Genomic DNA, 14,369 nt, shown 5'->3' with positions numbered 1-14,369 from the left:
GGATGCGCCATCACTGGCTAGGCCAGCATTTATTGCCCGTGAAAGTGGTGGTGAGCTGCTTTCTTGAACCGTTGCAGTCCATGTGAAGGTGCAGTTAGGGAGTCCAGGATTTTGACCCAACGATGATGAAGGAAAGGCAACATATAGACAATACAAACAAGGGATGCAGCAAACCAAGTTTTAAAAAATGAAATGTGCAACTTTAATAAAGCAATTTTTAATTAGATAAGCTTAAATGATTAAATACAAAAAACAAATTACACTTCCAGTTCCAAAATTTTCCTCTTTGACTGTCAACTTCAAGTGAACCCATTGGGAGGATGAGCTGCCCCAGCCCCTTTGCACTTGGCAGTTTGTGGAAGGAACATCAACATGTAAATGGTGAGACTGGATTTTGTGTCAAGTGCAAAGAATTGGAAAGAAAGTAGAAATGCAAAAGAGAGAAAATTTTGCAGACTTCTCCCGTCCACCATCTCAGCTCTAAGATTCAAATGGTCAACAAGGAGAGGGTGAGACAAGACAATAAGGGTAAACATGTCATTCCCACTGGGTCAGGAACCCCAGAGTTGGGGCAAGGGCAGGGGGGGGGGGGGGGGGGGGGGGGCGCGGTGGAGAACAGAGAAAGAAGGGGATGAGGTTTTAAGCACTTACCTGGCACAGTTCCTCAACTGCGCCCACATCATAACAAACCCCCACACACAGCAACAGCTTGACAGACAGCAGTCTCACCCTTCCCCAAGTTTGCAGAACAGATACATCTGGGACTGGCATATGCCAATGCCTGGAACAGATGTTCAACATGGGGTAGATATGCTCCTCAGCATTTACAGCTCCAGTATACCAGAACCAGCTGTGTCCAGGAGTTTTGCAGTTCCTACAGATTTTGTTGGTTCATGCAATCTCCTGCCTGGAGCAGGGGTGGTTGGAGGGGAATTTCCCAAGTATCTTTTCCCTATTGGCAGTGAGGCTTTTCCTCTGATATTCTGCCTCTCCCAGGAGATTACATGGCTGCGGGAGGGAATGGGGACAGAGGAAGTGCCTGTTCCAGCATCACGCTGTGGGATAAGCTTGATGAGCCAACTGGTCCTTCTTGGCCATCAGTTTATGTATCTGGTGAAAATGAACAAAAAATTTGGCCAAACCTGGACAACAACAGAGTAAAAGTTTTAGCTTCTTTAAAAAAGAAAATTACAGTAGTGTGAAAGTTCGACACAAGACAATGCAACACATATATCTGATTGTATTAATTATACAAAGTGCCTGGGCAGCAACATACTTTTTTCCTCTGTAAACGAGTGAGTTTTTAAATTTGCTTTCACTAAAATGGTATCAGATGTTTCATGACAATTATTACAGGCATCATTGGCATTTGTGAGCAAAGAACTGGCTACTGGCCACAATTGGAAAGCCCATGGTAACCTGCATCTCTGACAGAATCCAACCTTGTTCTGCTCATCCTTAATGGGGCAAATGGGAACATTACAGTCAGCCTTAAAGCAGGCAAAGGACAGTTGGCATTGACTAAATAAAATCGTGGACCAGGACTTGAGTCCCCCCCCACCCTTGAAACCCATGATTGCTTTGAAGGAAAGATGGAACTAGTCAACAAACAACTCCCTCTGACAGTGAGCAACTATTCACAAAGTAATGATGGGACAAACCTGTGCATCAGTTCCATCTATGATGGTACCACAGGGACCTGACCAGGAGACACTCTGGTGTCTCATCTGGTCCTGGTTTTCAATGTCCAAAATGACTCCTACCCTGGTCTCACCACCAAACCAGATACCCAAGGACATCCCAAGGTACCAACCTGACTCCAGTGGTTGGCTCCCAGTGGTTTTCACTCAAAGATGAACAGTCTTCAAAAACAGGAACCATCAATTTGTTAACCAATAGGAAACGTCAGCCTGTTTCTTTTCCAGGATAGCTCTGACACATTCAGTTCATCACCACTTCTCAAGGGCAATCAGGGATGGGCAACAAATACTGGTCTTGCCAGCAACATTCACATCCCACAAATTAATTAAAACAAAAAGGTCTCATCTCAGACTTTTGGTTTCTGTTCAAACTAATGTCTAATTTTACGAACAAAACTCAGGCAGACATCTGTTTGTTTATATATAAAGCAGGGTCCAGTTTGGTAGATTTATTTAAGAATTTAACAAAAAAACTCTGCACATTGGTGACTGGCATGAGTTTTCAAAGTGTTGGGTGAACTCAACATCCTGGCTTGAAAACTGAGCCCCTTGAGCACATGAGGGAACAACTGCCCCCCCCCATCCCACTGGATTCAAACAGGCACCCATCATTCTCTTAGAGTTCTGCACAGTTTATGGTACCGGGAAATGGAGATGGGGAGTCATTAAATAGAAAGACTGGACTCACCACTCTACTGCCCACCATCTTCATTAGAACAGTTTACCAAATTAGTCAAAAATGCACTTTTAAAACCCATCTTTACTTAAATGTTTTAAAATATACAGTGATGGTATTATGTTTTAGAAAATACAAAAATAAGTAATACTGTTGATGCATTTATACAAATATTAACTTTAAGTGAATGGAGATCAGTTAATCTTTCCACTTGGAAGAGCCAAGTCACTTAACACAATGCAAGCCAATCAGAAATGACAACTTTAAAACTGTGTAAAATAATTATCAAAACTAGCTCGACAGGGCTATGTGGGATCATTCACTACTACCCAACTATAGGTCATTGTAGATTGGGTTCCAATTTCAATTGTCATCTCCCTGCTCCCACACACACATCAGTCACTGCTGAAGGACACTGGGCTGAGGGAGGTGTAAATTCCACACAATATGCCTCTATCATTGGCCCATTTTCGCCTCAAGAGGTCACAAAGGTGGGGGTATAAGTTATCAGAGCTCTGCACGTCAGGTTGTCAAACCCTCCAGCATTGTCCTGTAATCTGCGGGAATTAAAGATTAATCTTCTTGTACACTGCCGCGATAAACTCCGAAAGGAAAAAAATACCAGGTGTTAAAAGAAATGGGTGTGTTTTATTAATTTGCTTTCGACACTTCAGTTTACCAGTTATAAACGTATTGGAAATGTGGGAAATAAGGCTGTTTGGCTAGGTGAGGTGGCTGGTCAGATGGATCGTTCAGACTGAACAGTGCTGTTGCTCGAGGGTCAGACACTTTCCCAGTGGGGGACGGTGAGAAAGAAAAAAAATAGCCAGCAGTTTCCCAATTATACAGTGACTGCGATATTAATCTAGAAGATCAGTTACTGGGTGGGTCACCGGCCAAGGAAAAAGAGCAAAAAGCAAAAATGGTACAGGTGAAAGCATGTCAGCAAACATAAATGCTAATGCTGGTCACCCCAATTCCTTTGAGATGATTTGTCTTTAAAACATGGCATGTGTAAATAATCAAATTTAAAGCAAGTTTTTTTTTTTAACTGTTGGCAGCTTTGATGTCCGATGCCAGTAGATTGGAGTTCCCACACAAGACTCAAATGGTTTCATAGTTCAGGAGCAGCTACAGCCACAGGCATCACCCACCTCAGCACCAGAGCATGAAAGCAGAATCTGCAGCATGCTACATGAATGTAACCTTTTTAAAACTTCTTTTTGAAGAAAACATTACATTAGCTGGTGGGAACAGAAGTTATGGGTTGATTGCACACTTTAACCTAAATCAACCTTCAGCTCAAACTGTTGCTGAAATTGCTTCAAGCACAACCTATCCCACTACCCTCCCCCACCCAAAACTATAATCCTCGCTTACACTGTCAAATTGAACCAAGTACCCTCACCTGAGCTTCCTGTGATGTCTGTTGAAGGAATTACAAGCTCAAGTTCTGAAGAGAGGCACCAACAGGTCTAACTATAGGGCAGTGAATGCAGTAACAATATATCGACAGTGAGATACTAATAATGTGTGAATTCAACTTTACAAACTGGGAACTACAGAAACTCCCACCTCAAAACAGTCAATTCTACCCCATCAGCACAGAAAGTTCAATTTGTCCAGTATCTGGCAGATGCAATTTTTATTTTTAAAAAACAAAAAATCTTTTTAAAAATTAGCTGATTTTCCATGGCACTCCATCCAAGGACTAAAAATCACAAGTGTTACCTTCATGTGAAACAGGGTTAGAGGGCTGGGATAATTGGGATGGGGTCAGGCTGTGCAGGTGTAAAAGTCAGACCCCGTTTCATACTCATACTTTTTTATATATATTTCCATTATAAATTCATCATTTATAATGAGAATTGTAATCTTGTCAGACTGTAATTACAATCTGTCACCATTGGTGGCATTTCCATTGGAGATGTAATCATAGTGTGACAAGTTTACATAGGCAATTCCCATTATAAGTGTTGACATAATAATTTATAATGGAAAAAAGGTAGCAGAAAGTGCATGTAAGATTTTTAACAGATTTTACACCAACTGTCATTTCACATTACCCCTTTCAGGAAACAGCCTCAATGTACTAACTAAAGCAACTCTAATTCTGGCTTCAAATCCTCTGTCAAAGGGTCTAAACCCAAAGTGTCAACATCTTCCTTACAGATGTTTATATATCTATCACATTTTTAGCATTTTCGATTTTCATTTCTGAATTTGTATCTGCAGGAGGTGTCTTTCCAACAAACACAAACTGACCCTGTCCTGTCCCCAACCACTCCACCCCCACCCCAAACCCCAGTACACACTGCGGGGATTGGGTGGGAAGGGGAAAGGTCAGGCACAGAAGATTGCCCTTTGTGGGGTATGGGGAAATTCCACATTTGACTGGAGAGGAAAAGCATGTTCTGGAGTCGAACCGGGCACCAGTCTCTATAACTGAACATCACACTGACAAGTGAAGTGAAACAGTAAAAGCCTGGGGTTGAGAGACAGCTGAGATCAGACAGCAGAACATTTCAATCCAAGTGCTGAGCAGTGCCATGCTGGCCAGAAAGGCAAAATTTAGGAACTCCAAGATTGCGTATTTCATTGCCTGGGTCCTGCACCAGCTTAAAAAAAAATCTTCCCTTGACCTTTTGAAAAGTGTTCATAGATGAGAGATAGAGAACGAGAGTGGCTTGAGTAAGATAGAGAGTGCACGAGTGTGAGATTATAGACGGAGATTATTGAGTGGTGAATGGTGCTTTATAAAAAAAGTTTACCTGATAAGGCAGGTTTGTGCCAGATTTCCAGGCCTCTTTTTTTTTTTTAACCCTCCCCCCCAACACCCAGAATGGAACGACTGACCAATTCAATGGCCTCTGTCAACCGCTAGTCATCTGACATAGTGCAAGGAGGTCAGCCAAGGCTGGTCGTTGTAACTGAAGCTCTCCACCTTCAGGATAGAGGCACTGATGGGCCGGGCGTGGTGGTGCAGTGTGTCGCATCTCGTAATGCCTACAAGACACCCTCCCGAGAGAACATCACTGATTCGTTTATAAAAATAAAAAAAAAGGTACAAAAAATTATATAGATGATTTTTTTTTTTAAATGTTTTTCCTCGATACAAACTATAAAACAGTTTGAGCAGCTCTTATATTTAAATAATGATTAGTTAAAGTTTTTATTTCCCCCCCCCCCCCCCCCCCCCCACGTGATTGATACAACTGTATTCAAGCATAGTCGATACAGTGCTCACTTCACTGCCCTTGGTAAGAGAGTTTTAGAAATAGGTGCAAAGTATTACCATCAGTTCAGTTCCCCCGCACCCCACGGACAACACAAGGTTAGTGCACCGGGACATTTAACGTCTCGCACCGTGTAGGTCAGTCAGCTTACAAAAAAAGATGGGGCCTATAGCTCAGAATTGAGAAAGTGGAAAAACTCAAAACTTCAGTACATTAAACCAGCAACTACACCACAACATTACAAAGATTAAACTACTCTTTAAAGGAAATGTATCCTAATGAGCAGTCCAAATGCTGCAGGGAGGGATCGCAGCACTTACCCCAAGTGTCCTTGTTATAACTGGACTTTTTGCTTATTTTATATTAGTGGTGCCCTGGGGCACTTGCTACAATGATTTTACACTTTTGTCTGGTAACACTGGGGCAACTCAGTGTCATGCCAATTGGTTTAAAAGGGTTCAAGGGTCTAGACTGTACATATAGCCACTGCAGCTGGGGTCAGATGATGGCAGAAATGCCAGGTTTTTAGACCATGAGCCAGAAGGCTGTTATATATTGGTGTTCAGTAAATGTCTGACACTGGCAGCTTTATGCGTTTAGGTTCTCTCCCACTCCCCCCTTTAGATGGCTGATGGCGAATGTCTTCAAGCAAGCTTTGCACATCCCTCCGAATGCACCGTGCTGCCCAATGACATAGCCCAGCAGCAGGTGTGAACAGCAGTCTGTTAGCCAGAGACCTGGATCGAAGTACAAAAGGCATTACCAAGTATCTCAAAACACTGAATAGAGACAGCAAGGGAGTACACAATGAGGTCACACTGCAAAGATCTGACTCCATACCATCATAGACAGTATTGCTCCACAGGCAGCACAGCTAGGTGGTGGTGTGACACAACAATCTGTATCTGGGTTGCCTCTAACTAGCAGTTGGAAAGTGCAGAACCCACCAAAAAAGATCAATTGAGAAACTTACATGGCAGGGCTACCTGACTCACAGCATTTAGAATCGTGCAACTATTTACTAGAATACAGAACCCTTTTAAAAGTCACTTCCAAACACTTAGTATTGATGGAGATAGGACTGTCTCCGCTCCTGCTTGATAGGGTAGGATTTGAAGCCCTTGTTCATTGTTTTGTGCTGGGAAGCTTGCTGCTGCTGTTGGGACTGCTGTTGTTGCTGCGTGAAGGAAAAATTGGAAGAGATCCCTGTGGAAGGAGAGTTGTCACTGGCTGTCGACCACACAGGCGACTGGAGAATCTGCATGGAGTCATTCCACTGGCTGACGGGGTTCGTCATCTGATACAGGGAGGTGCCAGGATTGGGCATTGTGTTGGTGAGGGATGTCGAATGTTGCCAGGGAGCCTTCGGAGGCCAAGTCTTTGTTTTGTTATCCTGCGTAAGAAACTATCACAAATTAATGTAATAGCGAGGCACATCACAGCAAAACTCCACAAATAAAACCAACCTAGGCTGTGAGAAAACTGAATAGAATTTAGTGTCTTCAGCTAAATAAACCAACTCCGACAAAAGGCTTGGTAGCAAGTCACTGGAAATATGATCAGCAATAATACCTGGCTTCTATCAATGGTTCTAGGGTCTCCTCCAGTGTTTCTACTTCTACAGTACTGGAATTTCAGCAAAGTGAAGCACTAGGTATACAAAACTTTTGTACTGGGTCAAGTACTGAGAGGAGTGCCCTAGTACAAATCCAAAACAAAATAGAAAATGCTGCAAACACTCAGAACATAGGAGGGAACAGCAAGGATCCACAGGAGAAATATTAACTCTGTTCCTCCCCCATCACAATTGCTGCCTGACCTGCTGAATGTTTCTAGCATCTTCTGTTTTTGATTGTCGTTTCAAACATGGGTCAGATATTAAGTGCAAAAGACTCCGAAGCTTAACCTACGGTCAGTGTTGAGTTAAAAACAAGAAATGCTGGAACCACTCAGCAGGTCTGGCAGCATCTGTGGAAAGAGAAGCAGAGTTAACGTTTTGGGTCAGTGACCCTTCATCGCAACTCCAGCATCCGCAGTATTTTGCTTTTATGTCAGTGTTGAGTTAGCTGATTTACCAGCATAGGAGCAGGAGGTCATTCAGCCCCTCAAACCTGTTCTGCCATTCATTTAGATCATACTGATCTGTACCTCAATTCTAATTTACCTGCCTTTGTTCCATACCCCTTGATATAGTTACCCAGTCTGCATCAGCCTTGAAAGCTTCAATTGATACCCAGCATTTACAGTCCTTTTGGGGAAGAGGGGTAGAGATTTCCAGTACCCTTTGGGTGAAAGAAGTGCTTCCTAATTTCCCTCCTGAATGGTCAAGCTCTAATTTGGAGCCTCCCACCAAAAGAAATAGTTACACTTCATCAACACTATCAAATCCTTTTATCATGAAAACACTTCGAATCGATCACCCCTTAATCTTCTATATTCAAAGCTTCTGCAACTATGAGGCTACAATTAGTTGATGAATGAGAATGGGGAATAAACAAGGCTCCTTCATTCAATCTGTTCTGGTGAAAGGTCATCGACCCGAGCATTAACACGGTTTCTCTCTCCACAAGAAAGTCAATAAATGAGTCTTCTCATTTGAAGCTTCTTCACAAAAATGCACATTTGTTGTTGTTTTTATTAGGAAGATAAATTTTTAATGCCTTTATCTTTTGAAATTTGCTCACTGGCCCCTGGGCTGAGCAAAAATTTCAATGCGGCCCTCTGCCGAGAAGGTTGGAGAACCCTGGGATAGAGGATTGGTTAACAGACAGGAAGTACAGAGTGCGGATAAACAGGGCATTTTCAAGTTGGCAGGCTGTAAGTAGTGGAGTGCAGCAAGGATCAGTGCTGGGCCCTCAGCTATTTACAATCTATATTAGACAAAGAGACCAACAGTATTGTTCCTAAACAAAAACAAGAAATGCTGGATTCACTCAGCAGGTCTGGCAGCATCTGTGGAAAGAGAAGCAGAGTTAACGTTTCGGGTCAGTGACCCTTCTTCGGAACTGACAAATATTAGAAAAGTCACAGATTATAAACAAGTGAGGTGGGGGTTGGGCAAGAGATAACAAAGGAGAAGGTGCAGATTGGACCAGGCCACATAGCTGACCAAAAGGTCACGGAGCAAAGGCAAACAATATGTTAATGGTGTGTTGAAAGACAAAGCATTAGTACAGATTAGGTGTGAATTGTTCCTAAATTTGCAGATGATTAAAAGTTTTTGTTTATTTTTTCTTGGGATGTGGGTGTCGCATACAAGGCCAGAATTTGTTGCCCATCCCTAACTGCCCTTGAACTGAGTGGCGCACTCGGCCATTTCAGAGGGCACTTAAGAGTCAACCACATTGCTGTGGAGTCACATGTAGGCCAGACCAGGTAAGGACAGCAGATTTCCCCCCCACCCCCAAAGGACTTTAGTGAACCAGATGGGTATTTTACAACAATCAATGATAGCTTCATGGCACTATTAGCTGTCAATTCCAGATTTTTTATCACCAATGGAATTAATTAATTAACTGAATTTAAATTCCACCAGCTGCCATAGTGGGCAAGGTTTGAACCCATGTCCCCAGGGCATTAGCCTGGGCCTCTATTACTAGGTCAGTGCCACCAAACAGTCTCTGGTGTAAATTTGGGAATGTAAGCTGTGAAGAGGACACAAAAAAGCTGCATAGAGATATAGACAGGTTAAGTGAGTGGGCAACAAGGTGGCTAATGGAGTATAATTGAGGTTATTCACTTTAGTAATAATAGAAAAGCAGAATTTTTTTTAAAAAGGTGTGAAATGTTAAAATGTCGATGTTCTGAGAGACTGGAGTGTATTCGTACAAGGAACACATTAACATACAGGTACAGCAAGCAATTAGGAAGGCAAATTGTATGTTGGCCTTTATTGCAAGGGGATTGGAGTACAAGAATAAGGAAGTATTGCTACAAATATACAGGGCTTTGGTGAGACCACAGCTGGAGTGTAGCTTTTGTCTCCATATTTAAGGAAGGATATACTTGCCTTGGAGGGAGTACAGTGAAGGTTGACTAGATTGGTTCCTGGAATGAGAGGGTTGTTCTATGATGACAGGCTGAGTAAATTGGGCCTATACCCTCTGGAGTTAGGAATGAGAAGAGAACTCGTTGAAACATACAAGATTCTGAAGGGGTTTGACAGGGTCGACACTGCAAGGTTGTTCCCTGGGCTGAGAAATCTAGGGGCATAGTCTCAGGATAACGGTTTGATCATTTAGGAAATTTCTTCACTCAGAGGGTTGTGAATCTTTGGAACTCTACCCCAGAGGGTTGTGGATGCTCCATTACTGAATATATTTAAGGCTGGGATAGACAGATTTTTGATTTCTTAGGGAATCAAGGAATGTGGGAGTGGGCAGGAATGTGCATTTGAGGCAGATGATCAGCCACGATTCTACTGAATGGCAGAGAAGGTTCAAGGGGCCCCATGGTGTTCTCCTGCTCCTACTTCTTACATTCTTAAAACTTGCTACTTGGCGAGGTAGTGCAGCAGTGCTGGAACCTGTAGAACTGTACACCATAGATCTACTGCATTCTTCTCCCTATTGGAGCCATAGCCATACACCTTGTAAGAGGTTTGACTGAGCAATTCACAGGGCCAGAGAGCAGGATCGCTGTCTAGCAGAGAAAAGGGGAAAATACAGGAAAAAACACAATAGGTTTTTAAAATTTTGTGTTTTACAAATGTGTAAAGACAGGAAGAAGAGAGCTTATATACATACCTGGCTAAGATCATCTAATATGGGTAAGACAGGAGGAGATGGTAGAGTGGAAGTCTCTTGATCACCACTGCTATGTTTTCTGCAGAACAGAACAGTAAAGATGACTTTTTGGACAAGTAAACACACAATGGGACCCTCTCTTTCAAGTGTCTGTGTGTGAGAGAGAGGGAGAGAGAGCCAGAGAGAGAGAGAACATTTCTATAGCACCTTTCACAACAACAGGGACATCCCAAAGTACTTTACAGCCAATGGAAGTACTCTTTGAAGTGCAGTCACTGTTGTAATATAGGAAACGTAGCAGTCAATTTTCACACAGCAAGATCCCAAAAACTGCAACGTGATGATGACCAAATCATCTGCTTTCGCAATGTTGGTTGAAGGATAAATATAGGCGATGACACCAGGGAAGAACTTCCCCTTCTCATCTTCAAATAGTATCATGGGATTTTTACATCACATCTGAAAGATGGCACCTCTGACAGTGCAGCGCTCCCTCAGTGTTGCACTGGGAATGTAAGCCTGGAATCTGTATTTAATCCCCGCAGTGGGACCTGAACCCATGACTCAGAGGCAAGAGTTTTACCCACTGAGCCAAGGTCAAGCTCATAACCAAGACACCTCACTGCAGTACCGAAGGAGTGCTGCATTGTTAGAGTGTTCTGTCGGCCTGTTTCTTGATGGATGTTATACATCCCATGGTATTATTCAAAGAGCAAGCAGTTAGCTCAGTGTCCCAACCAACATTCCTCCTACAACCAAAATGACCAAAGAACAGATTAGCTGGTCATTCATCTCATAGGACACTGCTGCGACAGAATGTCCATCACGTTTATTTATTTAACAGTCACTGCACTTCAAAAGCACAATAATGTTTCAGCCTGAAAGAGCAGTGTATACATTTTAACATTATTTATCCAATAGACACAAAATGAAGGCCGGAGACCAGAATCAGAAATAAAAGCAGTAGGGATTTTCCAAGTACTTCAAAGCAGAACAGAAACATCACAAATAAGATCATCGGACAGCAGTTGTGATGTACAGAGCAGAATGGGGCAGGGCCTGAGCAGGGATTAGGCAGAGCCTTGCAATAACATGCAACGAGTTCTGACCACAATGTTGAAACCTGCTCCTTTCCTGGGGTTTAACTTACCCTCATCTCCTTGCACCAGTCAATGGGCAGAGAGATGACAGATAAAAGTCATGAGGTTAAGTAGAAGTGAGAATGAGGATCATGTATTAAACAGCATACTTGAGTTAATCCAGTAGGATCATGGAAGTGGGTGTTTGGGGGAGCTCATTAGCACTGTCGGTGATCAGGGGGATAACTCGTTAACAGTCAGGGATCAGTGTGGAAATAGATCATCCACATTGTCGATAATTGAGGACTAGTGATTGGCAGGATAACTTGTTAACACTGCCCGTGATCGTGGGGGTTAGCTCATTAAAACTGTTGGTGATCAGGGAATAGATAACTCATTAACACATGGTGATCAGGTGTATGTCATTAATTTCAGTGATTGGGGTTCTAGGGTAGCTCGTGAACACTCTGTCATCACAGGTAAAGAATGAAAATAAAAGGTTTCATTTAATGTTAGTAATCTGTAGCTGGAGCTGTGACTTGCAAATCTAAGGAGGTGATGAAATTGGATCGCTCAACATATGGAGTAATTCATTTTGGTCTCCGTAAGACGAGAAAATTACAGAATTATTGGAGGGAAGGTGTAAAGAGGGATTTGATGTGCATTCCTAAACCCAGAGGCTGAGTTTTGTGTTTTGAGGAATGATTGTTTACCCTAAAACTTCAGTGAAGAGCAGAATGTTTGGGTTTGGAGGAGCGAGAGAAACTTGTCTATCATGGATTTTCGCTGCAATAGAGAATTTAAAAGGATAATTTGTCTATTGGGCACAGGACACAGCTTAAAGTCAAAAGGAAAAAGAATGAATTCCGTGCCCCTGGAGGTTTGGAAAGGGCCATTAACACATAACCACCATTAATGGTTAGATCTTAAATCAGAACACCAAGATGAGAGTCTCAGCAACATATGATGTCTGGAAATTAATGGGGACAGGGTTTTCAGTTCCATGTTGCAAACTTAAGCTGCTCACAATAGTGAGTGTGGACACCACTCGGACTAGACACGAGAACAGAAAGTGCCGGAAATACTCAGCAGGTCTGGCAGCATCAGTGGAGGGAGAAACAGAGTTAACATTTCAAGTCTGTGCCCTTTAATCAGAACTAACAAAGGTTAGAAATGCAACAGTCTTTGAGCAAGTGACTAGCAAATGGTTTGACAATAAAGAACAAAAAATTTTAAAAAAATAAAAAATACTGGGGCTTATGGTCTGAAATTATTGAACTCAATATTGAATCCAGAAGACTGTTCTCGGCCTGCTGCAGTGTTCCAGTGAAGCTCAATGCAAGCTTGAGGAAAAGCGCCTCAACCCCCGATTAGGCACTCTACAGTCTTCAGGACTCAACACAGAGTTCAATAATTCTAGACCATTTACTTTAATTTTATTTATATATTTTTTTTAACCATGTGCTGGTCCTAAACTTGTTCGTTATTCTGGCATTAGCGCTCTGGACAAATACTTTATCTTTTACTCTAATTATTTAGCACTCCAGTTGCTTTTTGTTCCATAACATGTGTCATTTAATCTCTCCTGCCCTCTGCCCTATCACACACCTTCCCTTTTGCTCTTCTTACCCCCTCCCCCTTTTCCCTTGCTCAAAGCCTATTACATTTCTAATCTTTGCTAGTTCTGGTGAAAGGTCACAGACCTGAAACATTAACTCTGTTCCTCTCTCCACAGATGCTGCCAGACCTGCTGAGTATTTCCAACACTTCTGTTTTCATTTCAGCATTCCAACATCTGCAGTATTTTGCTCTGACTCAGACAAGACAGCCTTCTGCCCAAAACATTTCAACTTTGCGGAATCAGTCACTGAATTTGCTTCTTACCTTCTCTGTTTGACAGCAGCAACAAGGTCAGGTCCTGAGAACATGGAGAATAAACTGTCCCCATTAGCAGAAGAGGCCTCATCACTGGAGCTGGCAGAGTCTCCCTGGGTACCTGACCAGCTCATCATATCACTGTAAATTACAGGGGGGGAGGGGAGGGGAGGGGAGGGGTGGGGGAGAGACATAAACACACACAATCAGCTGCACAGATCCAAGTCTCAGCAATTTCTATTTAACCAGCACTACTGCAAGTCAAGGAGGGGAGAATATTTTTAAAAAAAACATTGCTGACATGTACTAGATTGTGCACTGGCAATTCTAATCTTACTTTCTGATCAGAGGGGGAAGGAGGACGTGAGGATTAGCTTTTTGGGTGAAGGTGTAGATTCAAAGGGACATGGTGCTCTTCATATTAAAGCCAGTAAATAACATTGAGCTATTCAATCATATTTTAAGGGGCTTCACAGCCAAACCTGATCTTGTTCTCATTCATCTGACACACAGTTGGAAGTCACTGAATAGTGACCAGAAATCTGAATCAATTTCTTCCTCTCCTGAATCCTGGAGACACAGAAGCCAATTGCAGCCCCTCTACTGGTGCCGCCAGTTGAAGACTTGCCCCCACTACAGTGTACAAGGGAAAACATCAATTCAATATGCATCAACTGTCCCAGCATGGAGGGACTTGGGTAGATTCCTTGACATAACCCAGGACCGTTCTGCTCAGTAACAGGTTCAAGTGCATCGAGACTATCAGCAGTATGACCTCACGCCTCTGCTTCCCTTCACTGGAGGTCTACAGCTTGCACCCTTCCCCCACCACCACATCAGCCCAGACATAGCTCACTCCCATTGCCCCACCACACACACTCATGCCAAGCCCTTGGTCCTCCCATCCACGAAACACACACAAAGGCTACCCATGCAATCTTTCCACTAATTCTCTTGTGTACAGCCTAAGGTACATCTAGTATAAAACAAGAAATGCTGGAAATACCCAGCAGGTCTGGCAGCACCTGTGGAGAAAGAAGCAGAGTTAACATTTCAGG

General features: G+C 42.8%; 1 protein-coding gene across 6 annotated transcripts in view; it reads right to left on the bottom strand.

Annotated features, from left to right (window-relative positions):
* Positions 1-5,560: 5,560 nt before the first annotated feature.
* Positions 5,561-14,369, bottom strand: part of LOC137378698 (granule associated Rac and RHOG effector protein 1-like) — a 193,619-nt gene continuing 184,810 nt past the window's right edge. For 5 of the 6 annotated variants that reach the window (XM_068049043.1, XM_068049044.1, XM_068049042.1 and 2 more), the window contains 3 exons: positions 13,321-13,452; positions 10,358-10,436; positions 5,561-7,017 (listed from right to left, as the gene is read on the bottom strand). In XM_068049043.1, the coding sequence (XP_067905144.1) occupies positions 6,673-7,017; positions 10,358-10,436; positions 13,321-13,452 (556 nt within the window). In that variant the 3' untranslated portion in view covers positions 5,561-6,672. The remainder of the gene's footprint in view (positions 7,018-10,357; positions 10,437-13,320; positions 13,453-14,369) is intronic. The other variant, XM_068049046.1, reaches the window with a different exon arrangement.

This window comes from Heterodontus francisci, chromosome 17 (assembly GCF_036365525.1).
Source record: "Heterodontus francisci isolate sHetFra1 chromosome 17, sHetFra1.hap1, whole genome shotgun sequence".
NCBI lineage: Eukaryota > Metazoa > Chordata > Chondrichthyes > Heterodontiformes > Heterodontidae > Heterodontus > Heterodontus francisci.
The sequence above is the reverse complement of the archived record's forward strand: the minus strand, read 5'-3'. Positions and strand labels throughout refer to the sequence as shown.